This window comes from Stenella coeruleoalba (genome assembly GCF_951394435.1).
Source record: "Stenella coeruleoalba genome assembly, chromosome: 12".
Lineage (NCBI taxonomy): Eukaryota > Metazoa > Chordata > Mammalia > Artiodactyla > Delphinidae > Stenella > Stenella coeruleoalba.
In genome coordinates, this window is record NC_137158.1 from 24,327,237 (window position 1) to 24,353,495 (window position 26,259).

At 46.5% G+C, this 26,259-nt stretch overlaps 1 protein-coding gene across 2 annotated transcripts in view; it reads right to left on the minus strand.

Annotated features, from left to right (window-relative positions):
- Positions 1-1,088: 1,088 nt before the first annotated feature.
- The window catches only part of BACH2 (BTB domain and CNC homolog 2), a 355,734-nt gene continuing 330,563 nt past the window's right edge, over positions 1,089-26,259 (minus strand). For both annotated transcript variants that reach the window (XM_079939384.1, XM_079939383.1), the window contains exons 5-7: positions 19,012-20,604; positions 7,071-7,277; positions 1,089-1,914 (exon numbers count right to left, since the gene is read on the minus strand). In XM_079939384.1, coding sequence (XP_079795510.1) covers positions 1,432-1,914; positions 7,071-7,277; positions 19,012-20,604 — 2,283 coding nt within the window. In that variant the 3' untranslated portion in view covers positions 1,089-1,431. The remainder of the gene's footprint in view (positions 1,915-7,070; positions 7,278-19,011; positions 20,605-26,259) is intronic.

Genomic DNA, 26,259 nt, shown 5'->3' on the forward strand with positions numbered 1-26,259 from the left:
GTTAACCCCAGGACGGCCACCTCAGGGCGGCACCCCCAGGGCTGTGATTCAGACCCCCTCAGGTGAGTCCCTGGCAGGAGGCAGGTCCTGGGCTGGGAAGCTGGCTTGCTGAGCAGCCAAGTCGTTCGACGGAGAAGTTCCTACTATCCTATGCTTCCGAGAGCAAGCAGAGGCCTGGGGAAGTGTTGAAATGAATGGGACTTACTCCCGGGCTGAGAAAACAGTTCTAACTTGCTATTTAGGAGCCAATGCCTGCTGAGTTCTGGTACAAAATCACGATTCCTGCTGTTTCGATGCGCTTTTGAGTGAGACGTCCAAACTCTTTCCCCACTTAGGAATCTGAACATCCAGCATCAACTCTGAACTCTCTGCGTTTAAACTTTGCTTAGGAAAAGGTGGGGAGGAGGTGAAATATAAAAATATTCAAGCAGATTATTGTCTACATCCTAGGATGAATTCATTATTTGGCAAGATTGTTTTTTTCCTACATAATTATCACCTGAGTGCTTTTTTTAATTAGCTAACTGTTTTACTTTTTTAACTAAAAGCAAAGAATATACAGTTTACTTGAGTTATACTGAAGTGACAACTTCATTTAAGAAAATAGGTTTGACCCAAAACTCAGTGCAAGTGGCAAAGTTGACCTTGACTGTACAGTATCTGCAAGAAAAAACCAAACCCACGATACTCAACTGGCACCATCTGATGGTGCCCAAACCAAACCAAACAAACAAAAAAAGGTCTGAAATAAAACCTCAAAGAAAGCTTCCAACATTGAATTCTGTCCATAAATAAGCACAACTTGAAAGTGAACTGTGAAGCAAGAAAAACGACCATCTTAACAATTACAAACTAGTTCTAGCGTCAGAGACAAAAGAAGAGGAATGTTGGAACCTGTTTATAAACGAGAAACGAAGTTTCCAGTTTTAGGATGAGAAAATTGAGGCATGCAGGACTTTTGCATATGGAGAGAGATATATATTTTATATATATATTATATATAATATGTACAGTCTAGCTATAAAACTTTGATGTGTATAGAAGCTGTCTTCAATGAAAAAAATTGAACATTCAGAAGAAATTCCTGAGATAGGGTTTGTGACATGGGCCACTGAGAAAAAAAATCCGTGGTTGGGTCCTAGAGGTGTTATAGTCTATCCCTGTTAAGACTGAAATGAACCCACAGACAGACAGCATCAGCACTGTCGTCTTTCCTTGCCTGAGCAAGGGGTAGCACCATCGTGAAGGTAACTATATATCGCTCCTGCTTGAAGGGAGGAGAGAATACTTGGAAACAGTATTGCTGCTAAGACTGCTGTAGTGTGCACCAAATTCCTTCTTGGTTCTTCCAGACGACAGACAAACGGCACCGCAGGCTGACCCATGGACACCTGGGTGGGAGAGGGTTGAGAATTAGGAGGCAGGCCGTCACTAGGTGTAATCTTTCCTGGGCTGTTCATCGGTTGTACACTTATCAGTCATTTCCTGGCAGAAGTCCACGGTCACCGTTTGGCTCCTGGGTTCCAGAGGAGGTCCTCTGTCTGAGAAGGTTCCTGGGTCAGTGCCTTCCAGCCTCCGAGCAGAAGTACAGTTCTCTGAGGCGCTGCTGGGCGCCCATGGGGGCCCGGGGGCCGCTGTGCCCTGCTCCAAGCAGCAGGGCACGCTTTCCTCCACCGCACACTGGGGGGCGGCAAGGTTCTGCTCCACGCCCAAGGGCACGGGGTTCATACCGGAGGCTGTGGGGAGACCCATGGGTCTGAGGACAGGGCAGTACCGATGCAGGGCCTGGATCTGCTCGGGGCTCTGGATATCTCTGCAGACTTCCTGGGAAAGGCAGGAGAAGTTGTCCAGCAGTTCCCCCATGCATGCTTTCAGCTGATTCCTCTCTGACAACAGCTTCTCTTTCTCACACACCTGAACAGAAGAAAGAGAAAAGGCCTGATCCAGCCTGAATGGGAGGACCCAGCATCCTGTTTTCTGGAGCTTTTCTTTTCTTTTCTTTTTAAAAAAATTTTAACAGGTTTATTGAGGTTTAATTTACATGCCATAAAATTCATTAATTTCAAGTATGAAACAATCAATGATTTGTAGTCAATTTATAAAGTTGTGTAACCATCCCATGATACAACTTTAGAACAGTCCCATCACCCCAAGAATCTCTTTCACTTCCACTGCAGTCACTCCCCATGCTTACCCCCCGCCTCAGGCAACCACTCACCTGCATTCTATCTCTATAGATCTACCTTCTCTGGAATTTCATATAAATGGAATCATACAAGCCCACTTCATTATTTCTTTTCTATTCTTTTTCAAATTCTTTTCCCATTTAGGTTATTACAGAATATTGAGCAGAGTTCCCTGTGCTATACAGTAGGTTCCAGGGCTTTTCCAGCGTTGGTTTTTGCATCCTACATTATAGTGTAACTCATAAATGACTAGGTCAGGATCTAGAAACTTAAAAGATGGGAGCCTGGACACATACTTCTGCCAAGTCTCCCATCTGAGCAGCCCATCCAGATGTGCCACTGACCCTGACACCTTCCCCGTGGTAGCTTCTTTTCATGCCTCTCTGAGGCCCAGCCGAGTGACCAGCAAAATCACCACCAACCAGAAAACTGCAGAGAATCAAGGTTCCAGTTTCCTGGAATTTGGAGTTTGCAGAGAATCCATTGGAAAACTCTCAGTCCCAAACCTTGTAGTTGAAAATCTCCCCCAAATGCATTAGGTTGCGATTTCTGAAGGTCAAAAAACAGTCCATCAGTTCCAACTATATGACATTCTGTAAAAGGGCAAACCCATAGCGATAGTAAAAAGATCAGTGTTTGCTAAGGAGTGGGGTGGGGGAGGGAGGGATGAAGAGCTGAAGCACAGAGGATTTTTAGATGAAGCTACTCTATGTCACTGTCATGGTGGATACATGCCATTCATTATACATTTGTCCAAACCCATAGAACATACAACACCAAGAGTGAACCCTAAGGTAAATTATGGACTTGGAGTGATTACGATGTGTCATTATAACTTCATCAGTTGTAACAAACGTACCACTCTGGGGAGGCTGTGAGTGTGCAGAGGTAGAGGGCAGGTGGGAACTCTGTATTTTCCCTTCAATTCTGCTGTGAACCTAAAACTTCTCTGAAAAAAGCAAGTCTATTTAGAAAAAAGACAAAGAAAATTGCAAAAAAAAAATCAACCATCAGCAGTTTCACATGATTCAATCCTATACTTCCCTGATGGCGCAGTTGTTAAGAATCCATCCACCTGCCAATGCAGAGGACACGAGTTCGAGCCCTGGTCCAGGAAGATCCCACCTGCTGCGGAGCAACTAAGCCCGTGCACCGCAACTACTGAGCCTATTCTCTAGAGCCCGTGCACCACAACCACTGAAGCCCACGCGCCTAGAGCCCGTGCTCCACAACAAGAGAAGCCACCGCAACGAGAAGCCCACGCACCGCAACGAAGAGTAGCTCCCGCTCGCCGCAACTAGAGAAAGCCCGTGCGCAGCAACGAAGACCCAATGCAGGCAAAAATAAAAATAAATAAATAAATTTATTTAAAAAAAAATCCTATATCAGTAGGCTCTCTGGCCTCTGTAGCTGATGGACTGAACACAACGGCACAGATGGCTGGGGACTGTGCAGTGAGTCCCAAGAGCAGTTCTCTCTGGACACAGGAAGCAGGGACAGAGGTGAGAAGGCTGAGCCCTAGAGTACCAGCCCAGGGTTCTGAGATATTCTCCTTAGAGGAAACCCCACATAAGCTCTTGTGTTACTAAAATTCATCATCCCATCAGAGAGGTGAATTTAGCCACCACAGAGGAGACTGATGGAGGTTTTCCCATAACTAGCTGTGTGAGGAGAGAAGAAGAGGACGCTCCGTGAGGTGCACGCAGTGAAATGGATGGAGAAACGGGACATCTGAAGCGCTGTGAAGTAAGTGAGTCCTCACCCTTTGCAAGGGTGCGCAGGAGAGATGAAAGGATCCAAGACGATGGGAAAAAGAGGGGGGGAGAGGGAGAGAGAGAGAGAGAGAGAAGCAAACATACCAGTGGGTCTCCTACATGGGAGGTGCACGTGCCGAAAGACGAATGCAATCTGGCAGACAGTGTGGACATGTGTGTCGGAGACAGAGATTTACACGGGGAAAGGGCACCTGCTAAAATATTTATAAATTTATCAAGAAAACATGTTTTAAAAATGAAAAATAAACAGATGTACAAGTGCAACTCGAGAGGAATACATTTCGCAAGTTTGCAAAAGCAGAGTGAGTGGCGTGCTGGAGACCGCGTGGGTGCGGGCGGGAGCCAGTGGGCGCGGGAGACGGGCCTCGCGGGGCGGGACCAGACTGCCCCCGCCCACCGGGAAAGGGCGCCACTCCCCAGAGCGGGGGCGGGTGTGGAGTAAAACACATCCGGAGGGCTGGCGAAGAGAAGAAATCTTACACTCGTGGCTGTGCAGCTTGGACCTCCTTACCTGGACCTGCAAGTCTGCAAAATGGGAGGCAACACCAGCCCCAGGAGGGATCGCGGTCGCCATTCTGCCACATCATCCTGGCCAAGCCACCCACCCCTCCACGTCCACTGATCTACGAAAGGTCCTGGGCCACCTTCTAGGGGGAAGAAGATGAAATGCTGCACGTGACAGGGTTTTGGTTCTCTGCAGGAAAGGCAGTATAAATCAAGGCCTCGGTTAAGAACAGGATGCTCTAAGTCACAGGTGCACATCGATGAGCACGCGACACTCTCGTTCAGCAGGGAAATGCAGCACATTACTCAAGGGGTTTCCAAAAAAGCAGGGGGAGAAATAGGAGACGCCTTCTTGGTTTCTCAACCGAACAATATTAGCAAAGGGCTTTAGGTATCTGCCAGGGGTATGGCTTAGACTTTCCTATTTGCTCAGTATTACAAAATTACACAGGGAAGAGTGCTAATTACAAAAAATCAGGCGTTTCTCAAATATGGATGATAACAGTTATTCTCGTACCTGAAAAAGAGTGTAGGGCCGAATTTTACTATAGACATGTGCTTAAGGCCCGGAAACCTTATACCCAGCAGGCTCAGCCTTGCTTGGGTCCCCACTTAAGCCCGGCAGGCTTTCCAAAGACCCACACGCATCAGCAGCAATAACTTGCTTCCTTATGTTGGCTTAAATTAAACATTTTTGTTGTTGTTAAAACAACATTAAAGAAAAATTTGAAGGAAAGAAGGAATTTGTAATCTCATGACTCAGTCACAATTTCTAATACATTTTAGGGCAACAGACATTTCCTGAGAGGCTCCTCACTTGTTGTGAGGAACCTACAGTCTAGGGCCAGGGCTGAGGAGACAGACACATACACAGATAATGCAAGACTAATGTGGTAAGTATGAAGCCAGAGGTCAGATCAGGGCCCTGAAGACAGGTGTTCAGCTTCACCAGGGACTCAGGAAAGGGGCTTTTTGGAGAGGTGAAAGTAACCTGACTCTTAAGGAACAAAGGATGTCGTCAGAGAAAAAAACAGTCGAGGACTGTCCGAGGTAGAGGAGAAATAGCAGAGGCATGAGCACAGAGGTAGAAACAGCAGGAGATGGGGCTGAGGGGAAGTGCATCCAGTTTGATTTTATTGGGGGTCCAGTTCCAAGAAGGGAGAGCAAGGTGATGCTGGAGGGTAGACCGAATCACAGAGAACACAGTGCAACTTGCTAAGGAGCTTGGCCTTTATTTTGTAGGTGATGGCAGCCGCTGAACATGGGCACATTTCCCCTGCTTGGTTGGTGTTAATTAAATTAAGCGAGAAAAAAAAAAAAGACCCCGAGGTCCAGGACTATCTTGATAACAGGTAACATTTACTTCGGCTTCTCAAATGTCTTATTTTGCTCTTAGGTTCTCGTTAGGACAACGGCTTACCAGGAGGCAAAGGACCGCCACGTATAGCCTGAGGACCCAAACTTAGATCATGACCACAGTCCATGGGCTCCCTCTTCTTCAGCCTGACACAGACAGGGCACGTGGGATGAGTTTCCAGGATTTGGCCGGCAGAAAGGCTGAGCTGAATGAAGTTGCGTTAATTGCCTTCAAGGGTACAGTCAGGAGCCAGAGGCCACCTGGATTTACTTCCTGCAGCTTAAGGTTGCTTATCAAGGAGAAGGGAGTGCAGAGCTCTTTGTGAGGGGGAGGCGTGGGAGATGGGAGATTATTCCCCGAGACAAAATACTCTCAGGCACAGGGAGGAGGTGACGGCCACTTTGAGGCAGAATTCAGGATCCTGGGGCTGTGAAGGGCTTCAAGAGATCACGTGGCTGAGCGACCCCTGGTGGTAGGCTGGTGTCCTGCTTCTAACCTACGCTCCTCCATGGGAGGTGGGAGAAAGCAGTGCAAATAAGATTTGGAATCAGGCAGCTGGGTTTGCGTTCAAGCTCTGCCACATAGCGGGGAGTTACCTAACCTCTCTGCACTCTGGTTTCCTCCTTTGTAAATGGAGATGAAGTAGAGCCTAAATCATAGGGTTGATGTGAGGATTACATGTGATCACCTACAGAAAGAGATTAGAATAATATCTGGTCCACATATGCATGCAGTAAATGTTAGCTCTCAGCACATGTTGAATGGAAAATAAAAAAGAAGCACCTCTGGGGAGGGAAGGAATGGGAGTTTGGGATTAGCAGAGGCAAACTATTATATATAGAATGGATAAACAACAAGGTCCTACTGTAGAGCACAGGGAACTATATTCAATATGCTGTGACAAACCATAATGGAAAAGAATATGAAAAAGAGTATATATATGTATAACTGAGTCGCTTTGCTGTACAGAGAAATTAACACAACATTGTAAATCAACTATACGTCAATAAATTTAAAAAAATATACGAATGGCTAAAAGATATAAAATACTGACAAACAATCACTCACCTGCACAGACACACGCATTACAGATATAAAGCTATTATTTTTGTTGAGAACTCGTTTAAAAATCAACTCGAACTTCCCTGAACGGTGGCCTTCTCTCTACCTCTCTGGCCTTCGCTACTGTAACTTTGCATCAGCCCCGGTCACTCCAGGTTGCTGACAGCAAAGGGCGGGTCAACTCACCAGTTTGCGGATTTCACATTCTAAGTTCTGAATACAGTCCAGCTTCCTCTTGCGGCAGCGCTGGGCCGCGATGCGGTTCTTGCTGCGCCGGCGGACGTCGTGAATGAACTCTAACTGCTCTGAGGTTAGCTTGTGCATCTTAATCATCATCTGGAAATCATTCCTTGGGAGATCTGTGATTTGATCTACAGGAAAGGGAAGTTTGACCTGGAACCAAGAATAACAGAACATGATTATGGCAGCTGGATTTTTGTTTTCATTCTGGCAGGTGGAACATCAAAAATTGGAAAAACCTCCTTTTTACAATGACCAACTACTCTGAAAACGACTGAAGCAGGCAGTGATTATTCTTTCCTGTTTCAAAAATAAATAAGATGTAATATGCAGATAATCAAACAGAATGTGAGTACACACATTATAATGTGGTTATTATTCCTGAGATCTTTGAAGCAAACAGCATGGAAAATATTGGAAAATGTATACATTGCCGTTGCTACAGCACTTTTGTAAGAAGGGCTCTATAGTTAGTTGAAACCTACTCCCATTGAGTCTCAACTCAGTAAAATGACAATTTGTAGACAGACATCAACTGAAGAATCATCTAAAACACTTGAATGAAGAGAGCACTGCACACCGTGAAGATGCTGGAAAGATGAAACAGTCAGTGTAATCTGTAGTTACAACAGCATAAGGGAGACATAGGGCAAGAACCTGGAGGGGCTATACCAGTATGACCTAGGAGTTAGAACTGGGCTTTAGTCCTTCCTGCCAGACATGAGACTGCAGGTTGGTTACTTTACTTCTCTGAGCCTCAATTTCCTCATCTGCAAAACTGGGGCACGCTTTTTAGTTGCACGGTGCTATACACCCATTAGGGACTTTGTAGTTTTGGAAAATACAATGGCCAACCCTTCTCACGTTTTCTTTTACAACGTGATGTTGACCTTCCTCAGTCAAGAGGTGGGATGTGTGTTCCTGCCTCTTGACCCATACAATGCAGTGGGAGTAATGGTGTGTAACTTCTGAAGCTATATCATAAAAGCTGGGCAGCCTCCCCTTAGGCCTCTTGGATTGTGGTCTCTGGAGGACACCAGCTGCTGAGCCTCAAGGACACTCAAGCAGCCCTGTGGAGAGCCCCACGTGGAGAAGAACTGAGGCCTCCAGCCAACAACCAGCATCACCTCACCAGTCACATGAATGAGCCACCTTGGACATGGGTCCTCTGGGCCCAGGCAAACCTTCAGGGATTGGCCCCAGACAACATCTGACTTCAACCCCATGAGATATTCTGAGCCAGGAGTGCTCAGATGGGCCACTCCTGAATTCCAGACCCATAGAAGCAGTGAGAGATGTTAAATGATCATCATTGTTTGAAGCCACGAAGTTTTGGGGTGATTTGTTATGCAGCAACAGATAACCGATGCAGATACTATCAGAAAGAGTCCTACTTTCAAGCTCTTGACAAATCAAGGCAGGTAAGCGTCATCCAAAGAGAGGACACTAGTCTTTTAAGAGATGGATCTATGTTCTCCTTATATTCTGTCACATGCTTCTTTACAACCCTGTGGCAGTTTGAAATCTTTCTTAGGAAAAGAACTGCTGTTCTTGTGGGCTTCCTCAGCACCCACAAGGTAGAGAACACAGGCCTGCACCTTCCATCAGTCTGCTATCGCCCTCTTCAGGACTACTGACGAGGACTTAGAGACTGAACTTATGGTTACCAGTGGGGAAGGGTGGAGGGGAGGGATAGTTATGGAGTTTGGGATTGACATATACACTCTGCTCTATTTATATATTTATTTTTTTTTAAAAAAAAGAATTTTATTTACTTTGGCTGCGCCAGGTCTCTTAGTTGCGGCACGCATGTGGGATCTAGTTCCCTGACCAGGGATCAAACCCAGGCCCTCTGCACTGGGAGCGCAGAGCCTTACTCACTGGACCACCAGGGAAATCCCTACACACTGCTATATTTAAAATGGATAACTAACAAGGACCTACTGTATAGCACGGGGAACGCTGATCAATATTCTGTAACAACCTAATTGAGAAAAGAATTTGAAAAAGAATAGATACATGTATATGTATAACTGAATCACTTTGTTGTATACCTGAAACTAACACAACATTGTTAGTTAATCAACTATACTCCAGTATAAAATAAAAAAGTAAAAAAAAAGACTCCTGACAAGGCAGAGACTTGAGGGGTCAGTTCTGGTCCTGCTCAGAAGCTTCTGGAAGAGGAAGATTGCATGTTGCTTGGCCAAGAGACAGTGTTTCCCTGCTCGGACGGCTGAACTCCCGCTTACACTAGCGTCTGCTTTAGGTGGACCAGCAGATGGCACTATAAACCTAAACTTCCTTCAGGAGCCAGGCCAGCGCTGTCCAATGCAAACAACGTGAGCTGCGTGTGTGATTTTTACATCTTCTACTAGCCACGTTAAAGGAAGTGAAAAGAAACAGGTGAAATTAATTTTAATAATATATTTAATTGAACTCAATGGAGCTAAAATATTTTCAACATGTAATTAACATTAAAAATTATTGAGATATTTCACCTTTTGGGGGGTAATAAATTTTCAAAATCCGAAGTGTATTTTACACTCGGGGGTTCATTACAATTCAGATGAGCCTCGTTTCCAGGGCTCAGTAGCCACGTGTGACGTATGCCTCCTGTACTGGACAACACAGCTCTAGAAGACGGAACAAGTGGACTCGAGTGAACTTCAGTAACCAGAGAATCAGACTGGCAGGTCTGGGCTTAACTGATCAAAATATTTTGGGGTGAAGAAACCAGGTCCTCGTTACTATTCAGAAGCTGCAGCGTTATGTCTGGGTTGTTCAGGGGAGTGAGAGGGAGATATTTTATCGTAAGCTCAGGCTTTTGCTTTGGTTGCATCAGATGCAGGCAGACATGGGTCTGGATCCTGGCATTTGTGGCTCGTTAATCCCCAGGCACAAAGGCAATCCTACTAAAGATCTGCCTTCCTGCGGCTGGGTGCAATGGCTTAGTCAGGTTACTTCATAGCTCTGAGCCTGTTAGACGTGGCATTTGCTGAAGGATCCCAGTGGGTGCTCTGACTGAACTTCCATAGGGCGAACTCTGTCCCCTGACACCTGTCAAATTCTGGCCCAAGAGAGCAGAATCGCAACAGTGCACATGACACCATGCTCGGCTCAGCCCTACTTTGGCCGCTAATGATGGGCAGTCAGGACAAACAGCTCCTTGTTTATGGACCCGGGAAAGGGCTTTGTCCACAGGCTGTGTTTGCACAGGGCTTATAATGATATGAAAGAATGTTTGATTTCCCTTTTATACCCTTTGGATAACAAACAGACACTCAGATCCTGGACGGTACCTAAATAACACAGAGGTCTGTCTGTTGGGGACACGGATGTTTCCACACCAGGCAGGAGGCTTGTTTGCACAGCAGGGGTTACAGCACTTCGGGCTTCGTGGCGTCTCCCCCTCTGCTGACAACAAAGCAATTCTGCTTCTGCTCTACAGTGTGTTTACTTATTTTCAGACAGAATATATACCTATAGCTCAGGCCACAGGGAAAGTCAAAAGGCCTTCTATACCAAGAGCTACTGTATTTTAAATCCTCCAGACAGCAAACATAAAACACTACGGAAACAGGACCGAGGTTGACAGGAAAGAGGAAAAATCAACAATGCTGGTTTCAAAGTCCTTGAAGCAAAAGGCCATATAACATTTCAGCAGAGCTGTTGCAACTCAAGCTGCTTTGCAAAGAGGTCAAAGGAAAATCGTCAGCTATACACTTTCTTCCACATGAAGAAGAAAAAAAAAAAGCCCAAACCCCAGCTACTCGTTTCTTTCGAAAAGGTGCTGCTACCCTTCTAGCTAGGGAGGACTTACCCCAACTACCAAAGGGAAGCCCCTGACTGTTCTTGGAAAGGCACAGTGGGAAACTCACCACACCTATTTGTTGATTTCAGGGTAGTAAGTTCCAAGCTGATGGGCATCTTCCCCGGAGATGAACGGCAGCCGCAGACCCATTATGGAGCTGGGAGAACATTCCTTCCCCAGGCTGGCAGGCACCCACATAGTCCCCAGATGGGTTCAAAAGTCAGCTAATGTGACTTGGCCTTGGACCTTGAGAAGGCTGAGGCCCTCCTGCCTTTCTTCTGGCAAATTCTTAGAACCAATGATTCCTCCAGGACTTTACTTCTCGGAGGTAGCTTAGTTTTCATTCCCGGGACCCTTGTAAACAGTGAGGTGAGAAGATGGGGAGTCCAGCCAATCACCACCACCACCATTCGGCAATCACACGCGAGTGAGGCTCAGCGTAGAGACACAGAAGGCTGGCCAGGCTGCTTAGAAGGGCAAAGGCCCGAGGGGTCCGGGGCGCCGATGTCTCTCTAGACAGGTGCTTGCCGCCGCTTGGGTTCTCAGTGGAGACTCACTCCGAGAGTCGGGCAGCCTCAGCCTGTCTAATCTGCTCTGTTGCTGTCATCCTGGCTCCAGCACGGTACTCACTCTCCTCTCTCTGGGGCACAGCAGGAGGAACAGGGCAGAAGCTGTTTTCAGCCGGTACCCGTCCTGGCTGGCTCGGTAGTGACCAGAGAAGGGGATGAGACCTCCTGGGAGCTCCCTGAAATGAGTGGTCCCTGCAGTGCCGAGGGGTCTCTGGCCCTAGGGGCTGACGAAAGGTAAGATGCTGTGGCATCTGGACAGTGAAAGAAACCTAAATATTCCTCCTTGGGGGCCCGAGCAGGGGCTGCTGCAGGCTGGACCCCAGGTGCTTGTGCTTCTTTCTCACCAGACAGAAATCAGCTGCTCCCTTTCTCTCTCCTGCCAACAACTACCCTGTTGCTGCCGCCAAAACCACATCCCCTCTCTCCCAGTAAAACAAAAATACCATTTACAAATTGTACAAGAAATATATAACTTCTAGCAGAAAATTCAATTATGAGACAATAGAGGAGAATAAAATTTCCACACCCAAACAATGACTCTCCTGCTCTGGTGAACTTCCCCGTGATCTTTGTTTCCTCTGTATCCTTTTTACAGGGTTGGAATCAGACAGCACAATGGCTACCTCACCTCACCGTGCCTCTCAACACACATCTCACTCACCTGGTGTCTTTGGTGTGCTGGATGGGGGCTATTGGTGAAGCAGGACAGAGACGCAGGTGTTGTAGAAAAAGGCGAAAAAAAGCACCTCTTTCCTCTAGAAATCCCAGCGGAAGCTTGGTGGTCAATCTTCTTTCCTATCTCCTTTCTTGGTTTCACTATTAGATGTTGAGTAGAAGCTACAGAAGTTGGATCCCTTAGCAAGTACCCTGAGGACCGGATGGTGCAGTCACCTCTCCAAAGCCTTTAACATTTATGCTCTTACAAGCCCCTCAGATCCCTGTGAGTTGTCTTGGGGACAAAGCAAGATGCCCATTGGGCTGACAATTCTAGTGCTGTTGGAATGGCGACGGCCAGCTCTGTGCCGGGCAGATGCCAGTGACAAAATCTCCCCTGCCAAAGACACACTTCCTGCACAACTGTCCGTCTAACCTCTGTTCTTATGATCCAGTTTCTGAAACAAATACAGGACACCTGGAATTTAGTTGTGATGCTGCAATTACCTAGCTATGTGATCTCAGGCAAGTCTTTCCTTCTCTGTCCTGAAGTTCTTTGAGGATCTGGGAGTCAGAAGGAGATAATATCTGCCCTACTTAGCTGAGAGGATTGCTATGAAGAATAAAACTGGATAATAGATGGAGAAAGTGCTTTGAAAAGTTTGAATTGCCTTATGACTATGAAGTATTATTTTTTTTTTAAGGGAGAATTCTTTTTATTTATTTATTTATTTGGTTGCGCTGGCTCCTTAGTTGTGGCATGCAAACTCTTAGTTGTGGCATGCAAGTGGGATCTAGTTCCCTGACCAGGGATTGAACCCAGGCCCCCTGCACTGGGAGTGTGGAGTCCTATCCACTGCACCACCAGGGACGTCCCATTATTATTATTAGTAGTACTAGTAGTCATTGTGGAGTATTAGTATTTCTGTTTATCAGCCCTATCTTTCTTTGTCACATAGTTTCTTCTTTCAGTCATACGATATGCTTTGCAGTTGCAGATGCTAAGAGTCTTTCTAGACAACGTGAAAACATTGTTTTAATTAGAAATATGGCTGACTTCTATGCTGCCCAGCAAGGTTTTCTTTCTAAATATTAAGCAGACCAACTACAGTTACTTGTAAAAAGATGCCTGATTCAACAAACCACAAAAACGACTGTAAACATTTTACATCCAACATATGTCTGGAAGCCAACATTTGGGTGGAAGACATAGAGTCAGACACGGCTCTTCTGAAACATTTCTGTGTTTGCTCTGGACATTATTTCTCCCTGCCCCGACACATACACTAACGTATACATACGCACATCACCCTCATACACTTTCATCCCTCTTGACATGAAGCATGTTAATCAAGCAAGTCCAGGACTTCCCTGGTGGCACCGTGGTTAAGAATCCACCTGCCAATGCAGGGAATACGGGTTCAAGCCCTGGCCTGGGAAGATACCACGTGCCGCGGAGCAACTAAGCCCATGCGCCACAACTACTGAGCCCGTGCACTGCAACAAAAGAGTAGCCCCCGCTCACTGCAACTAGAGAAAGCCCATGCGCAGCAACAAAGACCCAACACAGCCAAAAAAATAAAATAAATAAAGCATGTCCAATTAATCAATGCTTTTGACTATGCAAATAAACTGTCTTCCTAGTGCTTCTTTATTAAAACCTACAGTTAATGCTTGTGGTACAAAACTATGTCACTAAGATGCTTACTACTTGGCAAATGCTCATGACTCTTCTATAATTTTCAAAATTTAAAAACGAACCTGTAAACCACAATGAGCTATCACTTTACACCACTAGAATGGCTACAATAAAAAAGATGGACAGTAACAAATGTTGATGAGGATGCAGAGAAATTGGATCCCTCATACATTGTTGGTAGGAATGTAAAATAGTTCAGTTACCTTGGAAAACAGTCTAGTAGTTCCTCAGAATGCTAAACATAGAGTTATCATAGGATTTAGCAATTCCACTCCTTGGTATATAACGAAGAGAACTGAAACACATGTCTACAAGAAACTTGTACACAAATGCTCATAGCAAATAATTGATAATGGCCCCAAAGTGGAAATAACCTAAATGTCCCTCAACTGATGAACGGATCAACAAAAATGGTATATCTACACAGTGGAATATTACTCGGCAATAAAAAGGAGTGAAGAACTGATACATGATAATGTACCTGGTGGGTACATCAAGGGCAAGGAGGAACTTTGAAAACGTGCTAAATGAAAGAAGCCACACACAAATGGCCAATATTGTAAGATTCCTTTGAAATGAAATGTCTAGACTAGGCAATCTATAGAGACAGAAGATAGTTTAGTAACGCCATGGGGTAAGGGAAGAGGGCAATGAGAAGTGATTGCTGCTGGATATTATGTTTTTTGGGGGGGTTATGAAAATATTCTGGGATTAGACACTGGTGATGGTCATACAACTTTGTGAATCATTGAAAACCACTGAACTGTTCATTTTAACAGAGTGAATTTTATGGTATATGAATTATATCTCACTTAAGGAAAGAATCTGTGTGAGAATACAGAATAAAGAATACAGAATAAAGAATCTGTTTGAATACAGAATTCAAACATTACAGAAATACATAGAAATTAACCTTTCCCTGTATTCCCTCTTGCCAACTTTGCCTCCCATTTTGTCTTATTCTCTATACTGCTTTTATTATTTATGTTTCTTTACAAAGTAAACTGGGACCTTGTTATATATACTCTTTATGTTACCTTTTTCACTTAATATGACCTGTCCATTTTTTCATCATTGGAAGAAAAAAATTCCCAAGTTGGGGACTTCCCTGGCAGTCTAGTGGTTAGGACTTCATGCTTCCACTGCAGAGGGCACGGGTTTGATCCCTGGTTGGGCAACTAAGATCCCGCATGCCGTGCTGTGCAGCCAAAAATAAATAAATAAATAAAAATTCTCAAGTTGACTTTTTAATTAAAATAGCAAACCCAGAAGTCATAAAGAAAAAGATTGATAATTCGATTACATAAAACTTAATTTTTTTTTAAATGGAAAAAGACACTATAAAAAGTAGACAAGGAGAAGATATAGGATTAATATAAGAAAGGATTAATATTCCTATATTAAGGATTAAGGATCCTGTAAACTGACTAAAGTCAAACAACATACCCAAAAAGTGGACAGATGGCAAGTCCAGGAAAGGAAATACAAAATGGCGAATACACACAAGAAAGTTATCAACTTCACGAGAAGTCGTGTTTTGCCCATCAGATTGGCAAAAAACAAAAGGACTGGTGACCACTCCTACTGGCAAGAACAGGGGGCAATGGACACTCATAAGTTGCTGAAGGACATGTGAATTGCTACAACCTTTTGGGAAAGTAGGTAGGTAGTATTTAACAAATGAGTATAACCTTTAACCCATTTATGGGACTCTAACCCACAAAAATAAAAGCACCACCACTAAACATGTTCACAAGAATGTTTATTGCACCAATGTTTGTAAGAGGGAAAAAACTGGAAACCGGAATGTCTGTTGATAGGTGATTTATGAGTCAATTGTGATTTATGGGAACCAGGGATATTAAAGAAGCATGTGTCAACCCTACACGGTTGACCTAGAGGCACGTACACAGTAGACAGCTATGTGCAAAAAGCAAGCTGCTTAGTAATTACATGGCAAATGGTATTAAAATAAAACCCAAACCCCTGGAGATGCAAATGTGTGTTTGTATATTGCTGTAGGCACAGAGAAAGCCTGCTAAATTTGGTATGTTAGGGGCTGGGTATGCTGTGATTGATTATTTTTAAAAAGGAACTTAAAAATGCTGATTGTTGATAAAGGACAATATTGTGCTTATTTAAACTTTCCTCAAAGCTGGCGAATAGTTAGGATGAGAAGTCAATGCTGGCGAGATAGGAGAGTTAAGAGGGTGTAACTAGAAATCAGAATATAAGGTAGGTTAACACTTTTCTTTTGATCTAACATTTTGGGTCTTTACAGAGGAAGGGAGACTGGGAGGAAGCCAGGACCCGTCAGTCTGAAGTACTGAACAGGTGGCTGGCTGGAGGTGGAAACTCTTCTTTTTTGAATCTTATTTATTTTTTGGCCATGTCGCACGGCATGCGGGATCTTAGTTCCCTGACCAGGGATCGAACCCGAGCCCCCTGCAGTGGAAGCGCAGAATCTTAACCACTGGACCGCCAGGGAAGTCCCCTGGAAACTCTTTTTTTGGTTTCTGGCTCTGGCATCTCTTTGGGGTTCACTTGGAAGAGAAGTCATCTGGAACCTTACACAAGAGCAGATCGGGGAAGAATCAGCCCAGGAGATGTTGGCTTCTGGATCAGTTATGATTCACTTTGTGAAGGGTTTGCCTTCAGTGTTATTACTGGAGACCACACTTCCACTGGGTCAAAGAAACTCCCCAAAGCAAAGTATTAACTCAAAGAGGAACAGTCATGCTAAGTCCCTGAGACAGTTCTTGCAAAACCTAATCTCTACTTTAGGAAAACTAAAAGGTCAAATTGGGAAAAAACCTTAGCTTCACTATAACAATCCTACCCAAAATGTACTACCGAGAGGGGCTAAATGTGATTCCCGAAATGACACAGAAATTTGGAAAATGTCTCTTCTTTCGAGACTGTTTAGAAATGCAAAGAACAGATCTATTTTTTAAAAGTGAAAATAAAAATATTTTTGAAAACAGCGGTATTTTTTGAGGGGAGACTAGTCCTGTTCATGACTATTTTATAGGTTGAATGGTTCTTCCTGTTCTTTTTTTTCCCTCCCCACCCACCCCAACCAGGGATCGAACCTGCGCCCCCTGCAGTGGACGCGCAGAGCCCTAAACACTGGACCGCCAAGGAAGCCCCGATTTTTCCTTTTCATCGATTCATTTAAAACTGAAAAGGTCTAAGGTAGACAAGTGATAAGGCCTGAACACAGGAAAGACACATGTGCTCTTGTTGGCAGCATTTAGTTCCAAGAGGTGACTTTAAGTTCTCTTTGGGGACATTAGAGAGACAAAAGGAGATTTATCTGAAACTGACAGGTCCTTAAACATGCAAATGTCATAAACGCACACTCCCTTTAGTTAATGGTGAGGCTCCTCTTAAGGGAGAGATATAAAGAAAACAAAGACTCAAAGGCATTTATCCTTTTCTGGAGACATCCTTGGCAAGGGAAATCGTTATGCCGATGGACCCAGCGACTGGGCTTCTGCATCAGGGGTGCCTATGAGTAATTTCAGGGAAAAAAGAAAACCTCCTAAATGTTGTGATCAGACGGAAAGAAATGAGTGAGGAAAGAGAACGCACAGCCTTTCACTGTTCTCACGAAACCTCAATCCTCTCAGGTCAGGGACACAGATGTGATGACACAGATGTGAGTCTGGCTCGGGGCACTGAGCCCAACCCTCCATCCCAAACCTGAGGGGATACAGTGTATTCAAATAGCAATAGTTTCCCATTCAAATTTCCTTTTTAATGACTTTTAGCTAAATTAAATCCTTTCAGTATGTTTCTTTTTCCATCTTTGCCAGGCAGTAACAGAAGAGCGGGGACTGGGCTAGCCAGAAAACGAGGAAGTGACCACAGGGCACTTCTGTAGTTGGCACAGGAAGTTTTGGAATCTATTTTCAAAACATGCCCGATCTAAAATCTTCATGTGCTCCTCGCCAACCTCGCAGAGGCTGAATAAACCGCACGTGGCTCTGTGAAAACCCACCTCACCCTGGGTGGCATTTCTGCTGTCTGGTTGGGTTAACATCCCTGCTTCACTAGAGGCTAATAACCAGGGAGTGCAGACGCGGGTGGAGGGCACTGGCATGATGAGGGCCACGCTTCATTTCCTCCTGTGTTTTTCGGAGAAGCAGCCCTCGGGAGGGACTTCTCACTGGGCTCGCTCTGTCCTGCTCCGGAGGCAGGTCTGAGACACAGGTGGCAGTCTCAGGTTGGTTCCTTGTCGATCAGCAAGACTACGCCAGATCGTGACACAGACACCCTCAGATCTTTCCGGGGGCCTCTCATGTTACAGGGGAAGGGGGGACATCTGAGGGCGTCTATTCTTTCTCTCCTTGGCCACGTGAGTCTTCCTCACGATGTGGCTGGCGTTGCTCCTGCTTCCTCTCCCAGCATTGGGAAGACGTAGATGGAGCCTTTGGGAATTTTTATCTAGAAAGTACTTTGCTTTCAGGGTGGACAGAAACCGCTACTCAACCCCACTGTTCCTAAAAATGACTCTCACCATCTGTGGGGAGCTTGGGAAATGATACATTATACAGCTATGAGTGACTGACAAGGGTGCTTCTTCAGTGACACTGGGACTGGGACAGATGATGAGCTGTCCATCACCTGCTTCGAAATGAATGGACAAGGGATGGCTCCAGAGTCCCATCTGACAAGGAAACTTAAAGGTGCTGGGAAAGCACCTGTTTAGTGTGGATCTCTCTAGTTTCAACCAGTCAGTTTTGAAAGCGATTCTATATTTTCCTTCACACTGAAGAGGCCAGGGGCAAGGATGAGGGTGAGGGGTATGGCATCCTTTCAAAGCAGACGGACGGGAAGGAGAGGGGGGCGGGGATCGGGAGCGCCTGCGCACGCTTTCAGGCATTAGACTGACTGTTTTCACTAGGCACTTTGCCTCTGCTTGTTGAGTACTGAAATCTCGATCAAATTTCAAGTGCTTTCTAGGACAAAATGGTTAATTTGGAATCGCCTGGAAGCCTCCTGCCTCTGCGGATGAGGGAGACAGTCCCTTTACTGTAACCTTTAATCTTGACAAACAAGAACAACCTGGCAGTGGTGGGGGGCAGGGAGAGTCCAGATAAAGGACTGAGGGTGGATCACATGCTTGAATTTAGTCGGGTTCCCTACCTCCTGGCCCCTGTCCTGCACAGGACACGACTCACTGTCTGCTTCGGAGAACGATCCGGATTCGTCGCTGGAGTTGGTGCCGTAAGACTGCTCACATTTAATCTGGGGTCGGACTTGGTTGTACATTCCATCTCCCATCAGGCCTGGTTCCTGATGTTCTGTGGCCAGGAATCTGGCTCCCTGGGAACAGGGCGAGGAGGAGAACTCGCAGAGAGGCAGGCTGCAGGGTGAGCCCCCGCTCCCGTCCTCGGCGTACGAGTAGGAGGAACACGAACTCGAAGTCCGAGTCCTGGCCTCCAACGGGGGCGAGCGAGGGCAGACTTTGATTGGCACCGGGCAGCTGGTGTTGGGCCGCATCCTTCCTGGCAAGTGTTCAGCCATCAGCCCACCGTGAGGGTAGGCCTGTGAGCTGGGGAGGGACTGGCCAGTCCCCACCCACAGGCCCTTTGGCACCGGCTCGGAGAGGTCTTTGTCCAAACCGCTTACCCCAGAGTACGAGTGCGCCGCGGTGCTCACTTGGTCACAAGCGCTGGAGGAGAAGATCACACTTCTCCGGTCCAGCTCTCCTTCCTGTTTACAGAGCGCCTCCAACCCAGGCCCCTTGAGGGGCGACCCCACTGTGAAGCTGGACGCGTCCTTCTGGCCCATGTGGGGCTGTCCGTAATTCCCTGGGAAAGGGGCGTAGTCACTTTTAAGGTCACCCTGAGTGATCCCCTTGTCAAAAGGGCACGCGGAACTCCTGGCAAAGTGCTGCTGAGAGGTACCGGGCAGGCCGGACAACTCCACACTTTTTGTTAGGCTGAACAGAGACCTTAAGCAGGAGGGGGAGGACGCGCCCCTGGACCTCTCCAGGCAGGCGGCCCCGGCAGGGGGGGCGGGGGCGGGCGCGGGGGCGGGGCGGGGCTGTTTCCGGTCCATTTCCACGTCCCCGGCTCTGTCTCTGACGTCAGGCTCATCTCCAGACAGGCAGAGCGTGATGCTCTCTTCTTCGTTCTCTTCGCTGGGCGGCTCGCTTTTAATCTGCCCCATGGCAAGCCCCGGCTTGAGGCTGTTGCCAGAGTTCTCTTCACCGAATGTGCTTGCAAAACCTGAGGTACTGTGTGATGATGCGTTATAGACATTCTTGGTACATGCAAGCTGGTATTTCTTGTATCTGGGGTACTGCGTTAATGCGTCCTTTGCCGCGCTCTCCTTGGTGTCCGCGGGCACGTCGGACTCCGGCAGCAAAACTTCTTCCTTCTCTGCTACTGGGATGGCAGTGGCCTCAAAGCTGATGGGGTCTGGAAGCATCTGGTCCCTGGGGCAAGCCATCTTGGCCGTCTCCGAATCCATCGTCTCCTCCTCCTCTTCTTCTCCGGCGCTGTTCTCACGGTCCTCGTGCGGGCGCTGGCACGCACCGTCCTTTCGGCACACAAACAGGCCATCCTCGCTGTTCAGGAGCTGGGTCTGCAGGAAGCTGAAGCAGGAGTCCTCCAGGTTGTGCATGCGCAGGAACTCGGCACAGCGGATGACCTCGCGGATGTTTTCTCTGCTGAGTAACAGCTTGGCGGTGTAGGCGAACTGCAACAGCGGCCCAAACCCCCTGGCCGTGACCTGCAAAACAAACAGGGGAATTGCCGACCGTTACCATCAGCACTGCTATTGTCCCGAATCCCTCAGCTGAAGCAAGATAACCAGACAGCGCTAATGTCCCAGGATAAAGACTGCAAAGGAGCAATTAATCTCGTCCTGGGTCAGCAGTGATTCTGCTTCCAGTAATTAGGGCCTGTCTCGTGCATGCCAGTGCTCTACTCATCACGACACACAGAATTGAAAATCATCAGGGTCAAGTGGCTAAACAAGATGACAGTGGGTTCAGTGTTTACACTAATGAAATATCCTGGCAAAAATGCACGGTAACAATGGGAAGCCTATTAATTTCCCTCCCCATCCATCCTGTTGAGAGCCACTGTACGTCAGGAGTGCTGTGATACTTCTCACAGCTCACTCGAGCCAAAGAAAGCATTATAGTTTTCTCGTCAACTGCAGAACTAGCAATATGGCCCTGTTAGAAACCGGAAAGTCCACGGGGTTTTGAAAATAGTTTTTCCCTCACAAAGTTAAAAAGAGACGTTGAAAGCAACTCCTGGTTTTTGCTCAATCATGGTTGCTAGTTGAGATGTTCCAGTCATCACGTCATATCCCATCTTACAATGATACTAGAGATGACAGTCCAAAGCAGCGTTCTCAAAAAGAAATTAACTCCTGGCCCCTAAAAAGGGTGGAGGGTGGTTAGAGCTAAACAAGCCGGCTGTCATTTAAATGGCTGAAGTTGTTGAATGGCACAGGACATGGGCAACTCCTTCCCTAATTATAAGCAGCAGCTTTGCCACGCAGCTGTCTTCTTTCCTGGTAAATCTTCAGGGGCTGAGCCTACTGTCATGTGCCGCTTGTCCATTACACATTTTCCGCAGATTGGAAACGTGCTATTTATGCACAGCTTGTGTACACGCGCATGCCTGCACGCACACACACGCTGAATGACTTAGACCATTAGAAATACGTTGCCCAAGGCCAGTTGTTCTTTCGAATGAAAATGGATTAAACTTGCCGGTGTTCAGGGCAGGCTTCCTTACCCTATACACAAAACCCACGCATCCTCTACGTTCTTGCAAGCCCTGCTGACCCTATAAGGAAGGGAGGGGAGGCAGGTCCATGAATCATGTGTACAAAACAAATGAAAGCAGAGGTCATGGGGTCCTTGCTGGAAGCTACAGTAGCAGTGACTAAAAAATATCTGCTAGGGGAATAAGTGCAGAGCGAGACGAACCCGCAGGCTTTGGAGCTGACTGCCACGTGGATTGAATTCAGGACAGCACGCAGAGCCCAAACTCTTGTGAGGACCTATATCTGCTGTTCAAGATTCAACGCAGACATCAACTCTTCTGGGAGCCCTCTGCAAACTGCTTAGAGAGCGAATGACACCATCCTCTCAGCCCCCATATGCCTTCCCCAAGGGCAGTGCTCATTTTATATCACTGCATTCTAAGGGAATGCCTAGTAAGGGAAATTTCTTAGATACATAGCTGAATGGAATTTTAATTGTTAATATTTTTGAAGTACTTTAAATACAATTCAAAAAAAAAATTCTCCATCAGATACTGAGTCCTGAGATGTTTGGCTTAAAAAAAAAACCCACAAGAAGAACCCATGACTGCAAGACCTACATTGTAGTTCTACAAGGGCAATCATTGCCATCTCCCTCTTATTGTACTTAATTGTGTCCGTTTCTACCAGTAGACAGCAAAGCTTCTTCAGATGAGGGATTGTTTCACTTCTCTTTGTAACCCTGCACCTAAGGAGGGTCTCTAAACATCTGATAAAAGCTTGTATATTACTGAATATGTCTGAAGTCTAACTGTGTCCCTAACATACAACTATAGTGTCCAGAAGGTGACAACACACTCTGCTCGGTGAGTGCTGTCTCAAATTACTTTTGAAGCAAGGCACTGTGTAAACCAACAAACTACACCAATTAATCAATGGCAGGCAGGGGCGCTTATCTGTCACGTCCCCTAGCACCTATATTGAAAGGGAGTTCACCTGACCTACACTTTCGTTTTACTAAGCTGACATGGCAATAGATTCAGCAAATGTCTTTTTAATGTACTTTTCTCCCAGGAACCTATAAAAGGGAGTGTAAGGTAAGGAAGTGCATATTGATAAGTAACCAAAGAAGGTTGATGACAATGTCACAGGACCCATTTCTTCACTGTAGCATGGCTCCACCACAAAGAGAAAATGGCAGAATCAAGGCAGAGCTGACCCCTCCAGCAGTAAGCATCTTCTGCTCCGCTCCTAGGCAATCTGCCAATTGTAGAGTGGATAATACACATCTTGAGTTTTTGTTGTTGTTGCTGTTTTTTTTTGCGGTACACGAGCCTCTCACTGTTGCGGCCTCTCCCGTTGCGGAGCACAGGCTCCGGACGCGCAGGCTCAGCGGCCATGGCTCACGGGCCCAGCCGCTCCGCGGCATGTGGGATCCTCCCGGACCGGGGCACGAACCCGTGTCCCCTGCATCGGCAGGCAGACTCTCAACCACTGCGCCACCAGGGAAGTCCCACATCTTGAGTTTTGGCAGATGCGCTCGTTATACGGGAAATCGGGGAAACTCATCTTGATGCTATTTATGTTTTTTTTTATACAGTCCTCCTCATACTCTCATCCCCATTTCTTTTTTATTTTGATGCGGTCTCAGTAAGCTGTACCACTATCCCCCGCTATGGCTGCTTTTAAAGAAAATTGCTAAAGAAGCTAAGGGACACGCTTGAGGATCACTAGAGCAGTCCTGGGCATCACCACCTGCCTCATGGCAGCAAGGAGCTGCAGAAAGCTTCTCCGCTCAGGGCCAAGCTAATACTTAAATGTATGAGTGGGTCCAAGGATGCCAATAAGCACAGTCTCCACATCCCAAATCAGTTCATTGATCCTCTGGGGGCTCAGGAGACATGATGAGCTTGAAATGATCGTCACATGGTCATGAACGAGTCATGAATAAAAACAGGGTCGTAAAATGTCATTCAATCCCAGGTCAGAGAAAACGGTGTCCTCACCATGGAATTTCAAGAGTCCATAATTAGCTCTTCCCTCCTGCGAGTTTAAACCATGCTTCATCATATTTAATTCTGCTAAATTTTGCTCAGCTTCTGCGCGCAGGGCTTTGTCTAGAGAGTCAGTTACTATTCACCAAGCTCCCGCTAGCGCCCAGCACCGTGCTAGCTGGTTCTCCTAACGCACTGGAAGGCAGGCATCATTGCCGCTATTTTGTAGACAAGGAAACTGAGAAGCAAGGAGGTGAAGGAGTGCGTCCAAGGTCCTAGAGCTAGTAAGTAGAGAGTTGGGATTTCAACCTAAGTGCTATGGAAAATGGTTAAGTACAAGACTCAGCCTTGTGCTCAAGAAACCTACAATTTAGCTTTGAAGAGGAGATAAGAACAATAAGTTAATTTTCAGGAACCACGTAAATCAACAATGGAAAGGCAAGATGACATGATCAGTTGTCAACTAAGAAATCCTGACCAGTTCAGGAGAAGAGGAGACTGCTGAAGTCTGTGGGATCCCTTGAAGCAGGGACTTGTAAGCAGGACACCTGGAGTGTACTGAATTGCCCCCGACTGGGTCCGATCGGGGTCAAGGGTTGCTTTGATACAATGGATACCTTCTGAACTGCCACTACTGTCCCTTCCAGGAACCCATCTCTGGTGCATTTCAGCCCAGTTGCAATAGCTCCAAATACACAAAACAGAAAGTGGGTGCCCATCACACATGCAGGCCAGTGTTAAAATAGGCAGCGGCTTTCTAAATATTGGTTTAGCCTCCATCTTGAGTAGCTTGCACTGTCTTTCCATTTTGCGGAATCATTTAAGCTCACGTACTCAGAAAGCAAATATCCAGGTACCGGCGTGAACCTGCATGTTTATGAAACTGGGTCCACAAGCCTCCGTGGTTATTTACTGTCTGTTTGTAACAAGTAAGGCTCTGATAATGGGAAAAATAAGAGGGGGTAGGAGATGGAGAATCACCCACAAAACTAATGACCCATAACAATGTTATTTAAGAAGGTAATGATCGGGGCTTCCCTGGTGGTGCAGTGGTTGAGAATCTGCCTGCCGATGCAGGGGACACGGGTTCGAGCCCTGGTCTGGGAGGATCCCACATGCCGCGGAGCAACTAGGCCCGTGAGCCACAACTACTGAGCCTGTGCGTCTGGAGCCTGTGCTCTGCAACAAAAGAGGCCGCGATAGTGAGAGGCCCGCGCACCGCGATGAAGAGATAAAAATAATAATTAAAAAAAAAAGGTAATGATCATCAAGTTACAGTGGAATGAAGTGATGAGAAATAGCAAGCCAGTCCCAGCTCACTGGTATTAATGGAGCTGTGTTCCACTGCTCTCAGGGAAGCAGACATACCTAGGCTAAAAATCACCCGTCAGGAATGGCCTAAAGGAATGATAAACAAATGCAAAATACAGTATTAGGGGCACCTGGGATAATAGTCTTGCATTTTGAATGGAATCTTTTGGTCGAATCATTCTGAAGAGTGTTTTTTTCATCACATTATGGTTCCATAATGTGCAATACACATTGTGCTACAGATGAGACTGGCTCATGTCCTGGGCAGAATGGAGGGTGCCCTGGGGGACTAAGACCCGTGAGAGGTCAGGAAGTAATCCCACCTCGCTCTCTGGCTGCTCCCAAGGAGGCGGTGGCCTCATCCAGCATTCGGCACACACAAGGCGAGCGGCTCTGACCTTTGGGTTTAGGGCCTGAAAGAAACAAGGTCAGACTACCAGACTTGTGCACTGTGGTGTGAGTCCACGTGCCACTCATGGGTTGAAAATCTGACCCACTGAAACTATGACCCTCCACCCTTTGTTCCCTTGGGTTCTGATGTATCATCTCTCTGCTGTGGAAGAAAGGATGATGAAAACGCAGCTGGCAGAGGGCACGCTTGGGTGCTGTTTGCAGAGCCGGGGAGCTCACTCCCTCAGGACGTGGTCCGTGTGCTGCTGGACAGAGCTTGTGAAAGGAAACTTCTAACAGGTTTGTCACTCTGGATTATTACAGGGATCAGGCATCTGGGCTTCAGGCATAAACTGAAAACAGGGTTTGGGAATATTTCTAAGACTTGGAACAGCATTTTCTACTCAAGCCATGTGATGAAGGTCTTCTCTGCTGGTTCTGGCAGTGTATATTCATGGCTGCAGCACTGAGCCCATCTACCCGAGCCTGATGTGATGGGTCAGGAGATCTGGGGACTGCGCCCCAGGAGAGGGGTGGCACGCTGCTCAAGGTCCCATAATCACAGCCTTACAAAACACGGAATCTTTTATTTTTAGCAACATCATGTCCTAATGGAGCTGGATCTCTCCTACACTGCTGGAGCAGGCGAGAGGAGGCAACAAAGCTATGCCGAAGGGCTTTTGAAAACACTGACTTGGGTCGTATTTGCACAGCAAGGCACTTGTCAAATAAAGAAAACAGCACCAGTGACAACTCACTCCTCCCTTCCACCTCCACAGTGCACTGCATCCCATTCTGCAGGCTGAAGACTGACTTAGCGATGAGGCATCGCTTCCAATCTTAATTTTCTATAATTAATATCCATATTATCACTTGTTTCTCCCCAAAGCAGCATGCTCTATAAGCATACTATATTCGGGACGTATTTGTTAAGTTAATCTCACTATTTCAACAAAGCTCCTGGTTA